Below are 25,988 nucleotides of genomic sequence, written 5' to 3' on the forward strand. Positions count from 1 at the left end.
TCTGTTTTTCTGATAACATCACAGTTCCATTACCGCGTGATAGGATTGTCCAACGACGAATGAAGTTGCTCGGAATAAATGAGCCAGACATTTTTAAATCTATTATTCAAGCTGCTAAAAATTCTAAATCAAAGGAAATATCTGAAGAATGTCAGTATATATATACTAGTGTATATATATACTATTTTTAATGTTCCGTAAAATTGTTTTAAAGTAGATATCTACAAATGTAATTATTGCGATCAGGGGCAAGTGAGAGGTTCGGAACCTCGAAATAGAACTTCTCCCATGTAGTAATCCGTCATTGAAATTATTTTTTCCACTCTCTCATTAGATGGCGCAAAACGCAGATACTGAATAGCACGTTAGCAGTGTTTCCAATTATTAGTATATTGTTATTGCAGTGATCTTAGGAACGTTTCAATTTTAAAAATATTTTTAGTTATTTTAGTAAATAACCAATATATACAACGATGTCATAGTATAATTCTTTATTGTATAAATCATTTTTACAACTAATTATCAAATGATAAAATAATTAAGTTGACTGCAATTATGAATTAAATCACGATAGGACAAATTGTCATTTGGGCAGTTTTACGGTTGAAGCATATTATATCTTTTATTTGACAAATTATTATCATTTTCATTTGCCAAAAATTAAGCACGCGTTTTGCAAAGTGATATTGATTTAAATAGCGACATCTCCAATTTTAAATGCAAATAGCAAGTTAGCGCAAATCAATTTTATATTTGTATATTTTGAATCTATATATATATATATATATCTGTATATTTACAAAACTAATCATCGTTAATTAACTATAAATATAACTTTCATATTCTTTAAATAAACCTGTCATTAGCATTATATTTTTGTTATTCTGAATTGTTTCTCACGGCTTTTTTTTTTTTTTAAATTTAAACTTGTGTGAAAGATTTGTGCGAAAGTCGTTCAATCAAACAACACAAAGTCCAAAATTAGGACATATCCCATTTTTGGATATGCAATTTGTCTGATTTATCGCTTCTCTGATGGCAGAACCACATTTACGTTCATCATGGATAGTTAAGCTCTCACCGCTGGCAGTGATCTATTTGGCGCGATCAGAGGCACTTTAATCATTCCATCGCTATTTTTCGCACCTTCGAATTGTGTGTCATCAACGTTGTTCGTTGTCACGAACGACGTAACGGTTTGCATAATAAGCGATGGTTTAGTATTTGTCGGTTTTGTAATTCGCTCGATTTTTCCGGCGCGATCCCAGCTCGTCTGATTTTCGCGAGTCCGCGTTGCATCATTCGCGATAATCCGTGTACCGATTTTCTGCGAGAAAATCGCGTTACGTTCATTTCGCGTATCGTTAGTCGTGCGCACTCGTAATTGTCGTCGGCGCGTTCTAATTGTGGTCGTAGTATTATTTTCATCATTCTTGATAACTCTCACGGTAGTGCTCCTCGGCGTTTCGATCGTGGTCGAGGTTATTTCGCTCAAACGACGATTTCCACTGTTGTCGGCGGACGCGAGTGAGTCTGTGCAATTTGGTGGTGGTTCTCGATGCAAGTACGTGATCGGCCAGTGTCTGCCATAGTAATTAGGATCATATGGACGATCGGGATGATCGTAGCGATCTTCGCCGATCATCGGTCGGAACGGTCGTGCACTCGGAAGATAGGGGTAGTACTTTTCGCTGCAAGGTCGCCATTGATCCTCTGATAATCCCACGTAACACCTGCAATTTATTAATTGATTAATTTTTAACTATCTGCTTCTATTTACAAAGCACAAAGGAATGGAAGAAAGCTGCAGTATAAGAAGTAACAGGAGGCGTGTGCCTCTTGTAGATCAATAATGCCGTTCAGTTTTGTGTACTTAAATATAGGATAAAATCGTTTTTATCAAAATAAAAAAAAAGAATATTTTCTTTATTGCGTCTAACATAAATACCGTCAGCTATGAAATTTGAGATGTATAAAGAAAAGCAAAAGTATATTACGCCGTGATATATCGGGTTGTAATAATATAGGTACCATGGATAATGATATCCTTGCGAGAAGCCGCAATGATGAGTCGGCGCGCAACAATAGTCCCAGCTGTCGAATCCGCCTCCTTCAGTCTCGCAGGCCCAAAATCCAGTGAGTTTATTTTTTTCACACTTTGTACCTCTTTTACATGGATAACCGTTTACCGTGTAATAACGGAATTCATCCGCTGATTTAAAATAAATTAATTAGTTCCACTTTATGCAACATTTTACGAATAATTAAAAAGTTCATAATTGTTAAATTAATCCACTCACGGTAAAGAGATCCGAATCCAGGATAAATTCCGTATCCGAATTTGTCACCACCGTATCCATAACCACCAGAAGGATACGGTCTGACAGGATCAGGCTTATCAGGATCGAACGGTCTCACACCATGACCGCCTGGTTTCGTAAAGAAAGGTCTTGGATCGATATAAATATTATCGGGTCTCAGACTTGGATATTTTCCGAGAAAATCAGGTTGCGAATGATCTGAAAACAGTGGCTTCAGCGGATTTGGTCTACCAAGTCCGTGAGCATCGTCCAGCGAATAACTGGTGACCACACAGTAAGGATCGAGATCTTTCCATGCGTAAAGAACATGATCACTGTCGTAGGTGTAGTCTAGACCTGGTCGCAAGTCCCTTATAGGTACGTCACTGAGCAAACAGTTCTCTTCTGTGCCATGCGTAGTAAGCCTAGGAGATCAAACGAAGTTAATGTGTATTAATAAGAATTAAAGATAATTAATATTATTTTGAAATTTTTATTTTTTAAAAGAGTAGAAAAGTGGCTTTATTATTGATCTTATTTAAATCATGGTTGAAAACAGATTTCAATTTATAAGAAATTATATATTATAGTAATTATTATTAGAAACGTACATTAATTAAATTCAAAATAAGAATTTCTTACTTGTAGCTGTAGGATAAACAAGGAACGGAATCAGTTTCTCTCATTTTCGAACACTTTTGTCGACAATCTTGTTCCGAATTGACATACGTTGCCAAGAGAATAGCATGAGGTGTCAATTTGCACGGCTTGTCGTATCCAGAATAGCACACTGTGAAAAGATTTATTAACAAAACAATTTAATTAATTACAATTATGTTCAAATGTGAAATAGTAACATGAAATATTTAATGTAATGTATGTGATTTATTAGATTGATATATCTTGCCTTCGTTTCCTTGCGGTTGCTTGCCATTAAACTGTTCCATATTGAAAAACGGTACAGTATAAGGTTCGCATCCTCTGCCGAAACTGCCTCTTTCGTATACCTCTGCTCCATCCATGTCCGGCATGTGGGTAGGGTTGATATCTTGCGATGGCCAATCACTTAGGTAACAGTTAGTTAGAACATCCGATCGTCCATGTTCCAACTCGTATCTGAAATATATAAGACGATTTACTAAAACAATTCATTTAATTTAGTCTACTGTTGACTTTAGCATGAAAAACTTACTTGAACGTGAAACTTCTACACATAAAATCGTGCGTTGTCATACATTCTGTCTGACACTCTCCTAGATCGTTGACTATTAGCGATTTTCTAACGACGTCCGCGGGCATTCCAAATCCACTTCTGACTCTCCAAAAACATTCTAGAAAAATTTCATAAAGAAAAACAAGTCCTCGTGACTCTAGCGAATTCTATCAAAGTGGGAAAGAGAGAAAGAGACAGGCAGTTCATTGTTGTCGATTTTAGTTGTTACCGGAAACACAAAGCGGAACGCATAATGTATGGTAACGCAATCGAGGGCAGTAGTGTAACGCTCGGGACGATAAATTGCATTGTTTGTTGAAAGACAATTTTATTTATCCCCTGAGTAGTTTAGGAAACGGAATAATACATTAAAAATTATTTTGATTAAATTGCATTCATAAATTAAAAATAATTCACAGTAAAGTTACTTCAATCAAATCGTATACCATCTGGAGGATGCGAGCTCGGTTCTCTCCTCGCGCTGCATGTTCTCGAATTGGCGATTATGGCGTAAATATCGTAATCACGATCGGGCTCGAGATCAATGTAAAAATTTAGGTCTTTGTATGAAATATCACTAAGAAGACAATTGTCCGTTGGGTCCGTGGGTGCTACATTGTATCTGTCCAATTATAATATAAAAGATTAAATTAATATTATATATAAATTCGATACTAAAGGACCCTACATTAATTATATGGAAAATTGGGTTTCGGTGAAATGAATCAGTTTTCACATATAACGTAACTCATAATAATGTGATGAACAAAAGATGTTATAGACGAGGCTCAACAATGGATAGTTTTTGAGTTGGTGTATAAAACTTATAACTTACAGAGTATATTTTTGATACATCATAGCTTTAAAATTATCCATTATTGTGTCTTGTGTCTATAATATCTTTTGTTCACGATATTGTAAGCTACATAATATATGTGAAAACAAATTGATTTCATCAGGATCTAATTTTCTATCTAATTAATGTGAGGTCCTTTATCATACTACTGAAAACAATCATATTGTAATTTTTCCACTATCAGTTATTAAGATGTACCTGTAGCTAAAACTCATGCAGGCATAGCTCTTCTCGCTAATGCACAGACTCTCGCACTGATCTAGATTTGACGTCAGATACGTCTTCCGTACGACTCCTCTACTGAGCCTGAATCCCGCACCAGCTCGGACGGAGCACTCCTCGGTACTTGTGGTTCCGCCGTAAAGCGAATCCTGGTTGGTCGGTATATAATTAGCCCCATATCCAAATGCGCCACCATAATTATAAAACTCGCCGTAGAATTGGTCGTTATCGTAGGGTTTAGGCTGAGATTTTGGATGGTATTTCGGTATATCAAAGTTTCCCACGTAATTCGTGTCGTAGCCGTAAGAGCCGCCGTAAACAGAGCCGTAAGAATCCCAATCGCGAGTTGGATCCTTTCGATAGTCTGGCAAATACGAGCCGATTTCGTTCGTGCCTGCGACATGACGAACGTATATGAACAATAAAGCGGAATTCGGATCATGCAAATGAGCGCGATACAAGCATTAATGAATAATTTATTTCAACAAGTGCGAACAACGCTGCGAGTACTCATTGAAGCAAATTGTTCATTCGTGTTTGTTTACGTTCGTTTGTTTGATCGTTGCATGATAGTCATCATGTAACTTTTTCCTTGTGCACAAAAAGAACAGTTTTTTTTAAACGTTAATCCTGCAAGAAAATTATATTTAGATTTGTATTCAACTAAATTTTTGGCAGCTAAAGTATCTAAAAATTAAGCTAAATATATATTTAAGTATAACCTTGGATTGCCAAAATAATAATTATGTAGGAGCTCAAGTTGATTATTGGAATGTCAAAACTTTTTGCAACATTACTCATCATGCTTGAGTTTTTTTTACATAATTATTTTAATGGTCCAACAAAATTATTTTCAAATTTGTATCTACTTATTTTTATATACTTTGGCAAAATTGTTCTTTCTGTACAGGATAAAAAAAAAACGAAATTTAACGAGCAATTATATAATTTTTCTCTAAGGCAAAAACGCGAAAAGTGAAAATATTTTTATCCTTCAAGGTAATGGAAAAATTTTTCATTACCTTGAAGGATAAAAATATTTTCACTTTTCGCGTTTTTGCCTTAGAGAAAAAATTATATAATTGCTCGTTAAATTTCGTTTTACTTATTATAATACGAATTCTTTAAAAAATGATGCATGCTATTAGTATTTGTATTTACATGTTTAAAATATTACCTATGTCGTGATCGATTTTTCTACTCGGATACCGTGTCCACGGATTCCTGTTATGAAAGTCGTCGGTTGGTCGTCTGGACGGAAATCGAACACTATAAATAAATCGATCTTCCGGTCTCGTAGCTGGATATCCACCTCTTATCGAATCGTCGGGATAATTCCTTCGACCAAACGCATCATCGTACAGTCCGTGATGAGGATACCCGTAAACAATAGGTGGTCGCCGATCGTGTTCCGCAAGTCTGTGATCCAAAGGCCGCGGAATCTCGTTTGAAGGACGCCGATCGTAATCGAATGGTCGTGGAATTTCCTGTAAGGGCCGTCGATCGTAATCCAGAGGTCGTGGCACTTCATTTAAAGGTCGTCGATCCGGAGCATATGGTCTTGAGTCAAATTTGTGTAGATTAGAAGTGAAACTTATTTCATCTGAATGATGAATAAAAAAAGGAAGCGCATTGAATTCACACTTGAGCGATCGGTTAAACGGAAAATAATTTGATGAACTGCTTCTGGGAAATAAGCATCTTTCGTCTTTGTTGTGAATTACCATTCTTTCGTAAAAATAAATTGACGGCAATCATTCTCATTTCTCAAGGATTATTCCTACTGATCGACTTTGTTGTAATATAATATCGCTCTCATTTATTACAATAATGACATAATTAAAAAATTGTCATCTTGCTTATAGAAAAAGAACGGAAATACAAAAAAAAAGAAAAAAGAATATACTTTTATTTCTAAACAATCAGTTATTACATAAAAATTACATTTTATAATTAATATTACGAAGTTTTAATGATTCAAAACATTTAATTCTGGAAAACTTTGTACTATTGTTGTAACAAGTGAGCGATAGATATTAGTATTTTCGTATATTATTAATAAGCAAAATTTGAATTGCTGTACCTTGGCCTTTCATTAGGATAATAAGGTGAACCATAAGATTGGCCAGGTCTGGATGGTCGATTCCACCAGGATGGTCGCGTCTCAGGCGTGTTTATCACGCAATTCGGATCCTTCTCGTAATAATCGCATTGAGGATCCGACGTGAAATCCCGATGGAAATCCATACGAGAATAAGGTACCGATGTCATCTCGCATATTCCTCTCGTTCCATGTCCAATGCGTCTTTTTATACAAAATCGCGATTACTCTTTAATAAAGGCATCACCATGAATTTAAATTATTTATTATTAACAGCTTTAGCGGTTTTTCCTTCGGAGTATGTTAATTGAATGTTGAAAAACAGTGGTAACTTTCCCGACGCGCGTGCGTGATAGTTCTCCTCGACGGAGAAGCGTGTCACAGATTGTGGTGCGATCAAATTGTCCGTGATGCAACCGCACGGTGGGTCATGCATATGTACGTACTGCATTTTGCGTGCGCATCTGATAATAGGTACCCTACATATATACGCATGTGTATAGAAACGCATAAAATCATTGAAAAATTCCGAGCGTAAATAATCACGTTTAACTGTTACGTGAATTATTTTTCGATTATCTTGTAAGGATATTGAAATATAGATATCTAATTAAAAGTCGCGGACATTTAGAGTTAACGAATTCATCAAGGAAGTTCTGTCATCGAAACTTAATATGTTTGCATTGTGGAGTCAATATCAATTCGACGTATATTTTTTAAAATAATTTAACGAGTTCATAATTACGCGAAAAAATAGTTTTGCTAAATTATCTAAAAATTTAGCTAGACGGATTTGAAAATAATTTTGTTTTGGACCATCAAAATAATTATATGGAATACTCAAACTGAATGTCATTTTTGCAGCGTTATTATCATGCTTGAGTGTCTTACATAATTATTTTGATGATCCAGCAAAATTATTTTCATATCTAGCTAAATTAGATACTCCAGCGAAACTATTGTTTCCGTATATAAATCTAATTTTACACATATTTTTTTTCATAAATATTCATGAAACATTTAATTACCTATAGTTGAAGCCCTCGCAAGTGAATCGCTTTTCGTAGTCGCAAGAGCGATGGCAGTCCTCGAGTCTTTCACATTCGATGGCACGTCTAACGTGCAGATCCAAGCTTTTCTTGCCGGACAGCAGTCTTCTGTAGCACGCTGCAGCAAGAACAAAAAAAGAAATTTCAACTTCGCACTTTTTACAGAGGTAGCATTTTTTCTGTACAACTTACGCGAACACTCATCCTCCACTATAACTATCGAGCTCGAAGTGATACGTCGGACAATTACGACTAACACAAAGGTCCACAACCATCGTCGACGTATCGACATGATTCCCACGTACGATCGAATCAGTTTATCTCAGTAACATCCGAATTGAGATCACGAGAGAGGCGATGCGAACGTAAGATGTAAAACGATTCTTGCGCTTCAACATTTCGAATTTTCGATTTATTCTCGCGATACATCATGAAACGTAGTGAAACATAATCATTTTGTTGTCACCAAGGGAATTTTCACGTTTAAGTCACCCCAATCCTCACGCTCCGACAGATTCGCGCAAAAAATGGCGCGAACTGAAAATCGCGCAAAAAGTAACGGAGAAATTACAGGCTCGCGTCGTTTTATAGAAAAGTGAACGTTTCCGCGAGGATAGTGGGAGGCACATGCTCACACGTCGGGGGAGGGATTTCAGCGTTACATGATCATTAATGATTCCACTTACTATTATTTTTCTTTGCTCACAGACACGCGAGCGCTTCATTCTTTTGCCGAGCACCGTCATTTGGTATTTTATGCAATTACGTAGAATGGATTAACGAGTCGCTCGTCGTTTTAAGTAATTACAGGATGCAAACCTTTAATTGAGACGTTACTGTGCAGGCGCATATTTTTTCATAGCATTGTTTGGTTTATTTTATCGAGATTAGCATTATTTCCTCGAATTAATTTTAATCAATATTTAACTTTATTTATACTTAAAAAATGTTATTATATTTCGCATTCAAATTGTTTAATAATTCTTTTCTAATGATTTTTGACATGCATTTTTTGTATTTTCACCCGAGATACATAAAAAATTATTATTTATTCGCCATTAAGATCTCTACTCAGAAACCAACTGCCGGAACCATTTGCATTTTTCCGTCGTTAAAAAGAATTTTTGTGCCAAGGAACAGCAAAGAAGAGTGACATCATTTTAGAAGGGATACGCTGTAGCGTGTCCTTCGAGATATTCGTCAGGGTCACAATTATCTCAATTATTTCAACCAGCCTGGCTCTTAATAACTCGCACCATAACTTTAGTAAAGCCATACTTCCGCGTTTGAATCAGTCAGCTAGATTTAATTATTCCGACCGTCATGCGATTATTATAACTTGAATTTTGAGGTTGCTCGAGAAGCAATTCAATGACGAAATTTTATAAATCGTGTCGCAATCAGCGTGCTCAATCGATTGCGACAATTCCTGATCAAAACGACGGACAGGCTACGCGCAATTAATTCGAAGCACAGGCAGCAGTAAGGGATTCAACTGTCGAAAGTAAAAGCGCTTTATGCTCATAGATCACGCGAACCGGAAGCCGAGCGTCCTGTAGTGTCTCGGCATTTATATTTCTCCCTTGTGCAACTTGTCATGTACTATGGTGGCACAATCACGAAAAGTCATCGAGTTTCCTTTAGCTGGTCGTTGCTTGGACGACAAACTTGGCAAACAAGAAAATAGTTAATTCCTAGATGCTAGAGATGTATATTTCTTTTAATCATTATTTATATAACTAAATACATATTGTATTTTTACTTTTAATAGTTCAAGGAACAATTATTTATGGTGAGTAACTCGCTAGGCAAAAAGATGCACGCAAATTATACGATAAAAGTGGTTAACGCCGGAAGTCAACGAATGCAACGAGCTAATTTGTGTATAGTTTAAAATCCGTGTCAATGCCGTTGCTATTTGTCAATCAGCAGTTTGCAGATGAACGTGACTCGATAAACCCTGGCAGCTGGTTGCAGTTGTTAGGTTGAGCCAGTTGATGGCGTAAAATAATGAATTAACAATGTACAACACTGTGGTTGAATTTTCTGATGTTTTTCGTATTTCTAATATCTAATTTTAAGATATCGCGATAAGATGTTTATATTACTAATCTATTAAAAATATGTATCTTTTCTTAGTGTATTTATATAGGTAATTAAACTATTTTATTTCCAAGTAAATAAAATGATTAAAATTTAAAAAATTAGACACGTCAATTTAAATGTGATGTTAAATTTATAACAATGCAAAATTAATTTATTCAATTCGATGTCCAAAAAGTGAATTAATGTAACGGAATAATGTCGTTTTACATAAGAGAGTGATAATCAACTTGTGGAACGCAGCGCGAGCATACATCATGCAATCGTGTGATTGCTGCATAAAAAAATTGAGGTTGCACCTCACATATGCGATGTTAACTGCAATAACAAGTGTCCGAAGATTTGTGTCTCCGGTCTTTCGTGTATACGCCTCGTTAAAGACAGAGACTTGTGTTTCCGTTTCGAGGTGTTAGAATTACATCGAAGGCTAACACATTACGCGCAGATTGCATGCAACAAAAACTATATTGACGGAGAAACAGGTGAATGATCATGAGTGAAAATGAATTCAAGTACTACTTACATTTTGATTTTTCGGTGATCTTCGTACCAAAGCCGCGAAACATTGTCATTAGTTCTGGATTCCAGAGTCCGGAAATATCCTTGAATCCTTCGTTCGGGATTCTTGCTTTATTGTCGAAGTCGTAAGAATTGCTGATAGTTGGACGAGAGGAGACTTCGCGAAAATCGTAATTTCCAGCGTCTAATTCGTTCTGCTTCGATTTTGTAATAATCCCTTTTTTATACACGTTATTGTGGAATTCTTGATGCCGATGCTGATCAAAATGATTTGTAACGCGGTAGTGTTTCGTTGTATCGTGAGCGTTCCAAAATCCGAAATCCGCTGGCGATCTATTTTTGGAGGCTCCATCGTAGACAAAGATAGGTCTCGAAAAAACTTCGAAAGGCCCGTTATGAACGGAGAGGGACTTATATGAATGAAGATCATTGTCTAGATCTGATCCAAAATTCAGATGATTAACATCGTTGAAAGGATTTTGGAAAGATCCATGAAAATCTGGACGATTGTACTTTGGATCTGGAGAATGCGTTCGTTGGCCGAAAGTCGATTTTCGGTTTGAGTATATTGATAGATCATTGTAGTCGATTTTCGCGTTATTAGTTCCGAAAGGATTGCTGGTAGGTGATACCGGATTTCTGTTTCTAACGATATCAATGATTCGACGCTCATCGTCGAAGGAAGGCATATATCCTCGTTGATATGAAGGATCATTAACGTTAGGCATCGTATTCCCCATAGTTCTTTAACCGTGAAAACACACAGTTGCATTTTTTAAATCGAACTATTTTATACAAAATGAACATAAAAATTCTGGTGATTAAAGACAATATTCAATCGAACTATTTATTTAAAAAAAAAAAATCTTTTTTTTTTAAGTGTGAATACTTATTTTGATAACCTATTACAAAACAACTATTAACGAAAATGAAACCACCACATGGGTAGTGGTCGAGTCATTTATTGGTTCGGCACCGATCATCCACGGTATTTTTGTTTGCGTTTGTTATATTTGTTAAATAACATATACTTCATAATGGTTAAAAGAATTACAAAAATTATTATGAAAAAGAAGGTCTAATGTACCAATATGCATCATATATCATAATATGTATTCACATGTAATATCAAAAATTTATAATTATGTTTCTTTTTATAGCCAAAATATTAAATGGATTGAAAGAAAGTCCAGCCTGGATCACGCAGACGGAATATGTTAATATATATAAAAACTGTTTTATTGAAATACCTAAAAATTTAGCTATATATAGATATAGATTTGAAGATAATTTTGTTGAACAATCAAAATAATTATGCAGGATGCTTAAACTTTTGCAGTGTTGTCATTAATGAGTTCTACATAATTATGTATTTTAATGATTGTATGTAAACATCTAAATTTTTAAATACTTCAGCAAACTCATTTTTCCTGTGTACATATACTCGTATTTTTCATAGAATATAAATATCTTCATTTTTTCCATAAATATATCTGTCTCACGGAAGACTAAGGTAACAATAAACAATGGAGATGCTAATGATGAAGTTATTTCCTGTTTAAAATTAATAATCGGATAATCATATACATATATACCTTGAAGATGACAAGATATTTGGCATTGTTGAGCTCAAAAGGCCACTTCCGAATGTCGTAGTCGGCATCGTCTCGTTTTTTCTATCTTGTCCGATATTACTGCTTCCCATCTTGTAAAGTCGATCTGGTTCACAGTGTGGAGAACGTTGACTCCTCACATAGACATCATAATCAGCATGACTTTGTAGATCTTCTGGCTTCGGCATTTTTACACTCAGCGCACACGTTCCGTTACCTTTCATGCCAATCCTAAATCAATACACACGTGTACAATGATTTCAGAGAGTTAACATATGCAAATCATATAGAAACAAAAATATGATCTTATTTTGAGAATTTTTACATTTATATTTCTTATTTTTCTTTTTCTTATTGTGATTTGAATTTTTTATTGCATTTATATAATATTGCGTACCCGAAAGCGAACGCGTTACAGGAATTTCTCCTTTTCGAGCACTCGTCCTCGCATTCCGAAATGCTATCGACTGCGACGTTGGAGAAGATATCCATATCCGGCAATTTCGATCCGATGGCTATTCTCGTGTAACAATCTGTATGATGTAATTATCACATTTAATTGTTATGTCCATATTCTTTGACAACCAATCATTATTGATTACTTACCATTCGCGATGATTACAAGTTGATTATCAATCATGAGACCAATCGAATGTGATACTTGACAGGATCTCAGGAGATGAATGAGAAAAACAAGAAATCCCTGCTGATGACCCATTGTTAACAAATTCTTCATGTTTTAAGGATATTTTACTTCACTTTCACATAGCGTATGCAACTTTCTGTTTCTATATTTTTCATAGAAATAACTCTCATTATTCTACGTTATTATGACATGGTCGCGTAATTTATTGTCGATAAAAACATAACAGGAAGTGTATTTACGTTTCAATTGATCCTGACTTACTCTTCCAATCCTCATTAGTACTCTCATGAACGCTTTAGTTATTGCTTTCTAGCCGTTATCTAGCGTTCTATTCTGTTTGCGATCTATGAATCACGGTTCATTCACACGAGACGTCCCTGAAAGTGTATCCATTCGACGGAAGATGTGCATACGTAATGAGCGATCGCCGTAATTACGAAGGTAATTGTCAACAAAACCTTCCCAACATTACGAGCCGTATTTCAAGAAAAATGGTTGGTGTACACACGTCATGCAATTGCAAAAATAATTCTCGTTGTAGAAAAAATTTTTTATCTTTTTACAAAAATAAATTTATAAATCACTATGAAAGATTCGTGTTCACTGGATCACTGGCTTGATCGACATCTCGAGGCGAAGTGAAGACCGCGCCGATGCGCGCGAACGATCTATCTTCTGATTTCTTCCGCCAATATTAACGAGTTCCTTTAATTAACGGTCCGGGCGTAATTAGCGTGTCGTCCTTGCTGCGGTTCATTATACTTTCGCGTACGGGTCCCTTGTGTCGTGCCTCTTACGATTGGCTTACAACTGAGAGGATCGTGTAACTGTATCATTGTCTTATACAGCACAGCCGGCATTATGATCTTCTGCTTCCTCCGCTTCTTCTCTTTCTCTTCTCCTACTCGCTCCTTTGCGTGACGCTTCCACGCTCAAAGGAGCTCGTACTCGCTCCTTTGAAGATCTGTGCGCATGCGAATCTCTCTCTCCTCTTTTCCTTCGCTTTGCGGTTTCGCGACTGTATTTAATTAACGCACCGGCGAATGCAGCAGATCGCGATGTCCGTAAGATTGCAAAATCGAATTGTGTACTCTTTGCGCATTCGCGTAAATTGTTTACGATATCTCACGCGTGCAATTCACTTTAGCTACCATTCTTCGTTATCAAAATTTGTACCATTGATTGCCAATGAAGAAATTAATAATTGCAAACTTTGTACGTTTACGGTGAATATTACGAATATTTGTTATTTAAAAATTTGACACAGAAATGCCAAACAAATTAAATATAGAAGTTGCCACGTAGAGTTTTTAATATTATTTTTAACATCCAAATTATTTTACACATCATACTGAATTTTTTATAGTGTTTTTCTTCTTCAATCATAATATCTAATCTTATTTTTGAGAATTTTTTACGGTCTATTCCATTTACCGGAAGGGGCCGATTACTTCACTCAAAGAAGCGCGATCGTTAACAAGAAGAAAGTGAAAATGAACCTGTTGCAATGGCATGACGAGATGAAATTCTTCGTGTTTGGCAAACCTCAGAATTCAAATTGTCTCGCGCGTATCCAGGATCGGGGGGCAATTTTCTTGCTGTGTGGCGAGCGTGTCAAGAAGGGCGTGTAAAATCATCATTGCATCGGTTCTCTTTGCGTAGAATCGAGCTGCAGTTACAACGCGACGATTGCGATTAGTCAATCTTGTACCTACCGTTTTACGGCCTATTGTCCTTAAACGGTAATAAAATTCCATTATGCTCGCACGGTATACTAATCGATCCTTCAGCTTGTTAGAAAATATTGCTTGTTTATAACGCTGCCTCTTTGCTTTCGACTAATTGCGAGCGCTTTTACTCGTGCGAAAGCCGCGCGTAATCGCATCTTTACAATTATCTATCTCGGAGTTACACTACATTTCAGAAATGAACGGATAGTTAATTATAGTCTATAACAGTACATATCCTCGTATCTTTCCGGTTTTGAAGTCAGATCTTCAGTCTTATTTAGGTATGTTTAATGCTGATCAAAAAGACGTAAAATAATTGATTCAAATGAATTTATACCGTTCGATAGCAATACAGCTATTCGCAATGTGATTTATATATTTGATAATTTATATATTTGTAATTTATATATTTGTATTAATTTTAATTTCACAACTCTACATTTCTAACAATTTTCCTTATACTTTTCATATCAGAGCTCATGTATTCTTTTTCCTCTAAATTCTTCACATTGCGTGAGCTTAAGGTCTCTCTTTTTCACACACACATATCAAGTATCGCAGTGTTTAAAATTTCTTCGGCAGTGAAGAAAAACATGAGTTTCGGGTTCCTTGACTCTCGCACACGCGAGCGACCCTGAGCACAGAGCGCGTCTTGCTGCTGCGCGTAGGTTTTGAAGACGCCACCGCGCAGTTCTAATGAGCCTAGATGCATAGTAAACGAACGCTTACATAACGAAAATGGGATGAGTTACACGTAGACAAAGCTGGGACGTCACGCTCCGCGAGGCCCGGTCTGGAGTGAGAATGAGTCATTGTGTGATTATCACTCTCTGTCGTAGCGAGACGAGCAGATTTCCCGAGGAGGCGCAGCTTTTCGGACTTCGAACAAGCGTATCTTATCTCGACCTTGTTCAAAATAATATTATATCTCAGTTTAGTCTCATGTATTTAATTATGAAATATAAGGTAGGCATCACACAGAGTGGATACTTTGAACAGTGAAACGGTGCGTTATTAATCATACAATTTAACAGGAGCTCAAAGGAAAATTATTTATAAATGCGTTATATATTTTTTTATCATAAATATATTTTTTGTTAGATATAAAACCTTTTGGAAATATGTTCAACGAGATGCGTGCGTGATCATGCCTATCACAATGTATGCAAAAAATAAAATTAGATTTTTTCTTAAAAATACTTAACTTTCTGAGGACCGGCATGTTTTGAATCGAGTTTTTTATTTTAAGGGCTAGAACTTTTTTGTCATTATCATGAGGTTAAGTGGCGAAAAAGGCGGCACCACTAACGAGTCCTTAAAGGGGCCTCCGGTCCTCCAGAGGTTAAAGTTTATTAGCAGTCTTCGCGAACATAATATATAAATCGTAGCGCTTAGCATCGAAATACTACCGTGTCTCCATATCTAAGCTATTTCATGCATAAATAATTCACGCACCGACGTAAAATACTGTTGTTTGTATAAAATTATGAAAATAATAGTAAAAAAAAGCAGTGTTAATCACAAAATAATTATTATTATAATTATTGTAATTTGTAAAGATTAACTTTCTAATGATAAGTAGCATAATCGTTATGCGTACATTAATCAGTTTTTGCACAACACGTAAAATCACGCATTTCTATTATTACATTATGAAGTAGAATTAGAATACATCGAAACTAATCGAATTAGAAAATTTTGAAGCATATTGTAGTTGATAACTGAGTCTCATGCAGAATGCATTTCCCATGCAGAATGCATTTGTCATAATTCTAATAATTTTGATTTGTTTTATTTACCGCATTATTAATTTATTATGAAATCTACATATAAATTTAATATGCAAAAAATATAATCTTTTTGTCTATCAAACTCACTTTTATAATCATTTATAATAAAAACTCGGTTTATATACTGGACTAAAATAAGAGGACAAACTTCGAAAGCGAATTCCCCACATCAAAACATGGAAAAAGTTCATATAAACATACCTAAAAAAATATTTTTAAAAAAAGAAAAATATACGCCAAGTACATAGAAAAGATATCGAATGTTACACTTTTCCTAATAAAAAACGGATATGAAATAAATGCAATTAACCAAGTATTTTATTACTTAAAAAAAACCTTCAAAAGCTCATTTGTAAAAAAAATCTGTTAATTATCAGATACATAAGAACTGAAAGTAATTAAAGTGATTAACTGGATCAACTTTTTGTTAAAGTTCGTATATATATATATATATATAAATCTAAATATATTTGCAAATCTATCGTATTGAGATATAACCGGAAATATTTATTAATAGAGCCTAGTTCGACGTGTCTTTCTCTCCACATGCGTATATTAAATCAAATGAAACACTTTGAACATATATTGTAATTAAAAATTCAAAATAAAAATAATATTAAATAATATTAAATAATATTAAATAATAATTACTTTTTCATTTTCCATTTATTTGAGCTACACCTCAGTAACAGTGAGTTTGCGGATATATATTTACATGTTTATATGTTTGTATGAACTTTTTTCTTGCTTGGTGTGGGAGAAATTTGTCCCTTTATTTTAGTTATGTTTAGTTACATATAATGTCCATCATTGATATCGTCGATTTAATTCTCTCAATAAATCCATGCGAGCGTCATAAAAAAGATATGACTACTACCAAACTGGAAGAGCAGATGTTCATTTGCTTTGCGTTTTGTATAACGTACATATATTTTGCATCTCGAAAACGAAAGCGCGTCACGAGGCAAAAATGTCTGGTTTATTAACGAAACGATCCGCAAGGTGCGACATATTTTAGTGTTTATGTAGTAAACTCTTTGGTAATTGATGATAATTCCTAAACGAGGCGCAATTTTTACTTAATTATTGCTATGTTCTTTTTTAATGAACTACTACAACTAGCAGCAGGTGAATGGCTTCTCGTGTATGCCGTGTGCAATACTGGTGTTCTGCGGGCTCTCCTCGATGGAGGGCGAGGGCAGCATGTCATTGTATCTAAGAAAGCTAGGGTCGGGAATCTTAAGAGTAGAGACTATATCCTCATTGTCTGATGCCATTCTGCGTAGACCCTTAGCGATCGTCAGGAAAACAGTCTCTACGCCCTCGTTATATAGCACTGAAATCTCATGATATGAAGCACCAATTGTTATGGCGTACCTCCGACCCTCCTCATCGTCGACTTGACGCTTTTGCACCAGATCAGACTTGTTGCCGATCAAAGCTAGCACCATCGGCTCTTCCACATTCTGTTGTAGCTCCTTTACCCAACTCTTGATTGCGGCGAAGGTGTTGTACTCCGTAAGATCGAACACCAGCAGAGCCGCTTTGCAGGTCCTGTAGTACATCGGCGCCATGGAGCGAAATCTCTCTTGGCCAGCCGTGTCCCATACCTAAAAGTGGCGCTTTTTAAATTTTTTATGTTAATTTAATTTTCTTTAAACATTGCTAAATTCAATATTTTTGCTAGATAAAGCATGAATTTTTTTTATGTCATTGAAGGTGCAGAAATATCGAGACAATCGAAATCAAGAAATTAATTGAAAAGATAACACAAACAAAAGACGTTAGTCTCGTGTCTTAATTCGCATCGAAGCGACATATTTAAACTATTAAATTTAAATCAATTGTTGAATATTAATATAAAAGAAAAATATGATTTATTAAAATATCCTACATGCAATTTTATCCTCACATCTCCCAAATTGATCTTACAGTTGAAGAAAGATGCCCCTATTGTAGGACTTACAGGATCGAAATTTCCCATGTAACGCCCAATCAAGCTCGTTTTACCAACACCTGAAAATGGGGTATCGAGATTATACTTTAATTATACTTTCATACGATATTATTATTATTGTTTAATATTAGCCTTGACACTTGATAACATTCATCGAACACCGTTTTACATACAAAAGATCGATCGTCTTATCTAATACAGAATATTTCAGATTATATTTAGAATTGAGTTTTCGTTCGATGTAATGCAGATAAATTAATTTTCGCATAGTCAATTTCATTCATGCAATTATATTTAATTAAAAATTAAACAATGAAGAAAAAGGCCTAAACGGTCGCAAATAGATATTAATATCTACCTAATGATATTTTTATACGTTATATATTTTACATAATCTTTTCAGTTTTTTAAACTGCACGTCAATTACTGTCGAACTTACAAAGCTATCATAAAATAAAATAATCTCACAAATCAAATTCAATATCAATTTTGATGATAATGCTAATAGCAACTTAATATCTGTAAGTAACTTATTGTGAAAAATATTACCTCAGCCGGGATTTGGCATAATATTTTTCGCAATAAGTTATTTACAAGTATTAAGTTGCTATTAGCATTATGATCAAAATTGACGCTTAATTTGATTTGTGAGATTATTTTAATTTATGATTGCATTGCAAGTCTAATAATAATTGGCGCAGAATTTAAAGAACTGAAAAGATATACGTAAAATATGTAGGTATACAAAAATGTTATTAGGCACTAAAATCTAGCTGTGACCGTTAGGCCTCTTTTCTTAATTATTTAATTTATTCATATAACGGTATAATAATAAAAATAAACTTATTATTGCTTATATTTAATTATTATTTATTTTCAAATAGATAATCATATTTCTTCAAATAAACGCTAAATTTAATATATATGATAATTTAATCATTAAAACTATTACAAAATGTAAGAGTGAGAATATTAAATGAATTTGAAAATAGATAATGGGAAGGACAAAAAGACGAGCAAACTGAAGGTGAAAAATTATAATAATTTATTAAAATAAGATATTAATTTTTCAATCTGCTCATCTTTTTGATCTTTCCTATGTCTATTGTTATTTTAGAACATTACGAGCTGAACTGTATTAATATTAAATGAATTCTTTTTTTATAAATATTATATAATAATATAATTTATAATTTCCACTATAGTGTCAGATTTCAGAATAGCATTATATTTTTATAATTTTATACGTTGAATTTTGATGTATCTATTTTAGTTATATACTTTATATATGTATATTTCTGATTCTTCAAATCTTTTATATTGCACAACACATAAAAGTAGAATTCCATTCCAAATTCTGGCACGCCTTGTAGATCGTTAAAAGTGAATATTACGCAGCGATTGACTGGCACGCATATCCTAATGTTCGGCATTGTTTTTGTGTGACGTAAAACGTGTCGTTTGTATCCACGCGATCGTCTTCCGGTCATTCGTGAGGTGAAGTTCGAGCGAACAGGCAGCGTCACGAGGTGTTCCGCATGTCGTCTCCTTAAATCCCCCCAAGACACGAGGTTTGTTCGTGTCGCAAGTTCCAACATGCTCCAACATGCTCCTACCATAGCTCTTTCTCATTCTATCAAACGCATTGGAGTGAATAGGAGCTATGATACACTGTTAAATCTATAGTATCAAATTTAACTTAACGTGAATCGCCACTGTTCCTACTCAATCATATCGTTATTTTATACTAAAACAATGGTTAAATAATGTCAATTTGATATTATATATTGTCAAATTGACACAATATAGTGTCAAATTTAACTATCGTTTTGATAAAAAATAATGATATATTTAGTAGAAGCAGTGGCGACTCACGTTATGTTAAATTTGACACTATAGATTTAACAGTGTAGGAATAAATTGGAACATGTTGGAGCATGCGACGCGAACAAATCTATAATCGCGACGATTTCTAAAAGAAAACGCGATTGTTCTCTATGATTATTTTATACATACATCTATTCGTGTAACTAAACTTAATCTTCATTCGTAAGAATTCCGAGGCGATAATTATTTATCGAGATAAGATACTTCGCGTGATGCATTTGTCGGAAACATAGAATCAAAGCACGCAGCACGAGATAGGATTTATAAATTATCTGTTCGCGACATTTACTAAATGTATTAAATATCCTTTTAATAATTGAGATAATAATCGATATGCATCGTGCTTTATTGATATATTATTTGCCGATTATTTTCGAATTCGCGAAGTAACACGCAATTGCTGGATCAACGAAATTCGAAGGAAACCCGTGGCACATAGCGATCATTTAATAACCGTATCAATACGAAACGTACATGATATGAATAGAAGATTCGGAATCCATTTACTTCATACCGTGTTACATATTTTATGATAGCGATAAATTGTTTAATTGTTAAACAACGCTTAGTGCTCACCGTCCGTTACGATAAAGTGTGCGTGTATGTATACAAGGTCATGTTGACATTCACGCGGCGAGACTCCAACGAACAGCCTGCTATTGTTATTATCCCTCGAAATACGATCGCGATAAGTATCAGAAGATATGATCGAGCCTTTTAAATAATTAATTGATTGGTCATCCACGCTTGCATACGCATAATTACTTAAACTTTATTAATACGATGTTCTTTATGATTCGTAAATGTATCGAGGTAACGGTTATTAGCCAAAGTCGACGTTTTATGCGATTGATTTGTAAAAACCGAAACAATAAGAAACATGAAAGATACAATTGTTATTATTACTCGATATTTACGGGTAATTTCAATATTACGGACAATTAATTTTTTAATGAATTTCGATATACTCTCAAATATATATGTTTCTGGACCTGTGCATAGAAAGAACGGTTTTGCTAAAGAATCTAAAATTTTAGCTGGGATACAGATCTGAAAATAATTTTGTTTGGACCATCAAAATAGTTACAGTGAGAGCAAAAAGTATTCGTGCAAGGAAATTTGTTATAAAAAGTCTTATTTGTAGAAAATAAACATTAATTAGCAATTTTATACAATGAATATATTCTGTTCTAAATAAACGAGCTTCGCATGTATTCCTGATTTTAAAAGCCAAATTTCTCGACTGTACGAATACTTTTTGAGCATCCAAACAATACAATTTTTAATTTTCGCTTATTTTTTAGACAATATATTTTCTATAATTAATACACATCTTTTTGGTATATATAATTTTAAGAAACATACAGTCTATTTTATTCTTTATGAATAAATTGTTAATTACCCAACAATAAATGATCGTCAATTAAACGTCGAATCGACATCAAATAGGTGTTGAAATCATCGTATCTATATCGATTCGATATCGATTCGACGATTCGTTTCTTGCTGGATAATATTTACTTTTTAAAAATATAAAGTTTTTTAAAAAAATATTTTCTCTCTCTCTCTCTCTGTACGAATACTTTTTGCACTCAAAGTGTAGGACACTCAAGTTGATTGTTAGAATGTTAAAGCGTTTTGCAGCATTGTTATTAAAGCTTAAACGTTCTATATAATTATTTTGGTCTGACAAAATTATTTTTAGATGTGTCTAGCTAAATTTTTAGATACTTTACAAAACCGTTCTTTCTGTGTGTATTTTTAAATATGTTATAATTAGCTAGACTTTATTAATAGATGTCATATCGTAACTATTGGTATAAAATTACCAGTCATTTTTAAAATATCAGTCATTAACAGAACAGAGTCGTTCGTCGAATTGATAGACAGACCTAACTTATTCCTCAATTTACGATTCGTTATTGAACGATATATAGCTTCGCACGGTCGTGTTTTTTTCGCATTATTTTTTTTCGTTATAATTTAATAAAATGTGCAGCGTTAATTATGCAGCAGAATTAATACCTGATAATACTTGATATGCCTTGCAAAGTGCCGCGCAACCGTTTATTTAATTATATTTCTCCGAGTGAGTGTTATGTGAGTGCGACGAATGAACAGTAACCAAAGAAGAAGAGGAGGAGGAGGTCTGAGAGGCATCGGGTAACAACGGAGCAATTATGGAATAAGCACATAAGTAATTTATTATTCACTTATTACTTATTATTACTTATTATTTATCGAAAATTCAATTACTTAAATATCTCCGCTTGAAGAAGATCAATAAAAAATTTAAAGCAAATTTATTGCATGCGATAATTATATTTTGAAGTGTTAATAATTAATTATTTATTTTGTGGATGCTGCTATGACTTGTATATATATATATATATTTGGATATATTTGTATTTTACAATGTATATTTATCAATGTAATTATGATGCAGCCATAACTCCGCTGCGCTGCGTATCGTATCGGTGAGTCAGATTATGTTTTATTTTAATTGAGGCAATAGATCTGCGAAAATTATAATAGGATTATAATGTTAAAAATTTAAGTTAAGAATATTATAGCTAAATATTACAAAATATTACACAGATCAATAAAATTTTTATAATAATATGCACGTAATTATTAAATACGAAGTAGAATATTTGTATATGACGGTCAAAATTTCTGTTTGTAATTAACTTGTCGTCATACAGTATCGACTAATTGCTATACATACTATCTGCGATAAAATTAAAAGAGAATTAGTCATGCGATAAAAATGAATCATCGTGATGGGAAAATGAATGACAAATGGCATCGATAGATCGATACACGTGACCGCAATTACAGACTTGAACATGTAAACTTTACGCGATATTATTGATTAATTTTAAGATAGCTATTAATTAAGATTTTCTATGCAAGAATTTTTTATTTTGATCAATTTTGATTTTCGATTATTTTCCAACGCGATTTTATCAAAGTGTTTATACATATATGGATTATAATTATAGTCCATATATAATTTTATTTATTTAACACTTTAAATTTTATTATATTTGATCACATAACACACCCAGAGAAACCCTGGTGGAAATCTCCTCATGATGGGAAGATTTGGAACGGGTATATACCTATTTTAGATAGAGATATATATACCTTTCTAAAATGGGCATATATCCATGAATCAAGGGCATTTTTGGAATTACCTATGAGGAGATTTCCACTAGGGAAGGTTTTTTTGAAAACATTAAAAAAAATATTTCTTTGGTTAGGTTAAAAATGCTGTAAGGTTAAAGAAAAAAATTTCTTTAATTTGAATATCATTTCTTTAATTTAACCATCATTTTTGGAAATCTAATAAATTTTTTTATTTGATTTAAAAAAATTATGTTTAAATTAAAGACATGATGTTCACATCAAAGAAATTTTTTCTTTAACCGTGTAGCAAAGAAACATTCTTTTGAATCGAAGAAACCTTTCTCTGGATGCATATGAAACTTTCGGGAGGGAATAAAAATTTGTACAAATTGATTGCACATCTGTATAATTCACCTGAACAGTTAAAAGTTTCATAGTTGCTATACTTTTCATAGTATTTACCATATTTTTTATCGGACGTTAACCGTAAATATATGTATTTATTATGAAATGATTACGGTAAAGTAGATATGCGTTATTATACATATGTATACTCAATACGGAATTCCATTTCTCTATTATCTCTGCGTGCGTTGTATCGAGAAATGTGTCATGCGCGGATTTTGACCTCCAGATTCGGAGATGTGTTATAACGCGAGTATAAATATTATTTGTACCAAACAAAGATAATGAGTTGAAAATTTAAAAGACTGCTTTATGCAATTAATCTCAGAAAAAAAAGAAACTAATGATAAATTTTGGATAGAACAAAGACGGTCAAAAAATCGGAATATGTTTGTCAACATATAATTATTTATTTCCATATATCAAACATAAAACCGTTCCTATAACAATAATAGAGATAACGACCGCAAAATCAAGAAACGCTTCGAGGAGAATCCAGAAAGCGAATCGAAACATTTGCAATTTTTACGATTGTTATCTCTGCAAATACAGAAATTATCGTATATAAATTGACGCAAATATTTACACGCATAAAAAATCGATTTCATTAATATACGAAAAAAAATCTCATTTTTTTCGAATCTAAACGAACTTTATTCTCACGCAACACGATCGAGTAGATATGTATCAGACGTTGCGACACAATTCTAGTCACGCACGTAAGCAGCGTGTATTACTAGATACAGATTGATATATGAATCTGTGGTCGTGGGTAATGTTCACCTAACCTCTTTGAAAAAGAAGCATCAGGAACAATGACGCGATGACTGATTTCCGAGATATGCGATCGCCGTCACGCGTCCTCGCCGTTTCGCGATTCGCTGCATCGCAGCGTCAGATGTCCTTTCGTTGGCATTATATAACGATAATTAGGCATTAGGCTTTATCGCCTCGTTTACCGATGAACGCTTACCTTGCGAACCCAGCATTACTACTTTTCCCTCTATCGTCTTCATGTTCGACGCACTACATAATCAAACTGGGTCGTCCGTTCCGTCGAACCGGGATTCACCCGTGCTGCTCAATTTGGCGATCAAAAGTACAGCTGTTGACGTTTACCACGCTTCTAGCGGATATCCCGCGGTTATATTGTTGTTCTGATCGGTAACTTGGGTTCATCACTTTCTCTATCTGAAGCCACTCTGAGATCATTCTCTGAAGCCATCTCTCAACGGTATGCGACGACTTCTGCCGCCTGCTCCTTCAGTTGATAAAGATAATTAATCAACAGAACAGCTGATAATAGACAGCAGACTTATTTAATTTATTTGCCACGTTAAGTGTGAGGCCAAGTCTGATCGAATTAAAAATTATTAGATTGATTAAGTATAATAATTAAAGTTCGTCACAAGCAATCGTCATTCGATAAGTTATCTACAGAGGTAGATATTGATGAGTCATTTTAATCTCGCGTGTGTGATAAGTTTCATGTATTCTTGTACAGATGGCAATCTCCTATATTCATTTATCATTTTGATGATTCCTCGTAATGATGATGAACAGTCGTTTAGTTTAGCGAATCTTTTCGAGTTCAATATACTCTGCAGATATTCGCATACATTTACACTACATTATATATACTCATATATCTTTTATGAAGATAATACGGTAAAAAGAGGAAAAATTGAAATAAAATGAAACGAGATAATAAAAGGTTATTTTTTTATTTACTTAATTTTAAAAAGTCAATAATTATATTTATGCGCTATTGTTTATAGATATGGGTATATATTTTTAGAGATTCGCCATTTCTATTCGAGCAATTTATTTCTACAAGACGCAATATCGAGCATCTGTTTTTATACGATGAAACTTGTCTCTCATTTAACACAACAGCGCAACTTAATTAATATTAAATATAGAGTATACGGGCGGGTAATAATTAGTTAACGTGGAATTTATCTTGATATCAACGCGAGTACCAGTGCGGCCGTTATACATTCGTGTGCTACTTCGTTATATTTTATCACGGGGAATTACCCTCATTTTCGATTTCATGCCGAGATCGGGCGTTTTACGGTACGTCGCATCGCCGGCGCGCGCAGACGTTAGTTTAATTCGTGTTATTTCCCTCATAAATCCGTCGGGACTTGGTGCGCGTCTACAGGAGGACGGTATAACGTGGTGCATAACGTAAAATTCATATATGTACTCACGTGTATATATCGCGGTAAGCGTTCGCCCAAGTATGAGGGTTGGAGGAGGGTGGAATCGTAGACCAGGAAACCACGAGAGAGAGCCCCCGCGATTCCAGCGCTCGTTTTCGATCCCACCCTGGCGAGTGCTTTTTCCCTCCCTCCCGTCCATCCTCTCTCTCTCTCTCTCTCTCTCTTTGAGCAAAATCTGTTCCGATTCCAGACAGTTTTTGCTGAAACATCGTACCGTTGATCCGGCATTTTCCAGGC

General features: G+C 34.3%; 1 protein-coding gene across 2 annotated transcripts; it reads right to left on the reverse strand.

The window, feature by feature from the left end:
• Nucleotides 1-888: 888 nt before the first annotated feature.
• On the reverse strand, nucleotides 889-24,743 carry LOC108721369 (uncharacterized). 2 transcript variants are annotated; one of them, XM_018445891.1, is made up of 17 exons: nucleotides 24,497-24,743; nucleotides 18,037-18,158; nucleotides 17,266-17,752; nucleotides 12,374-12,509; nucleotides 11,959-12,207; nucleotides 10,368-11,107; nucleotides 7,721-7,859; nucleotides 6,675-6,896; nucleotides 5,769-6,151; nucleotides 4,568-4,985; nucleotides 3,960-4,135; nucleotides 3,493-3,631; nucleotides 3,208-3,416; nucleotides 2,943-3,090; nucleotides 2,301-2,725; nucleotides 2,032-2,212; nucleotides 889-1,733 (listed from the first exon to the last, which is right to left on the reverse strand). In XM_018445891.1, exons 1-17 carry the CDS (start codon nucleotides 24,537-24,539, stop codon nucleotides 1,070-1,072), a joined length of 4,881 nt encoding a protein of 1,626 aa, XP_018301393.1. In that variant the 5' UTR covers nucleotides 24,540-24,743; the 3' UTR covers nucleotides 889-1,069. The 2 variants fall into 2 exon arrangements, with proteins under 2 accessions (XP_018301393.1, XP_018301392.1); XM_018445890.1 differs by lacking the exons at nucleotides 17,266-17,752; nucleotides 18,037-18,158; nucleotides 24,497-24,743 and adding an exon at nucleotides 12,583-12,727.
• Nucleotides 24,744-25,988: the final 1,245 nt, after the last annotated feature.

The sequence above is a fragment of the Mycetomoellerius zeteki genome, unplaced genomic scaffold, assembly GCF_001594055.1.
Source record: "Mycetomoellerius zeteki isolate Tzet28-1 unplaced genomic scaffold, Tzet1.0 scaffold168, whole genome shotgun sequence".
Lineage (NCBI taxonomy): Eukaryota > Metazoa > Arthropoda > Insecta > Hymenoptera > Formicidae > Mycetomoellerius > Mycetomoellerius zeteki.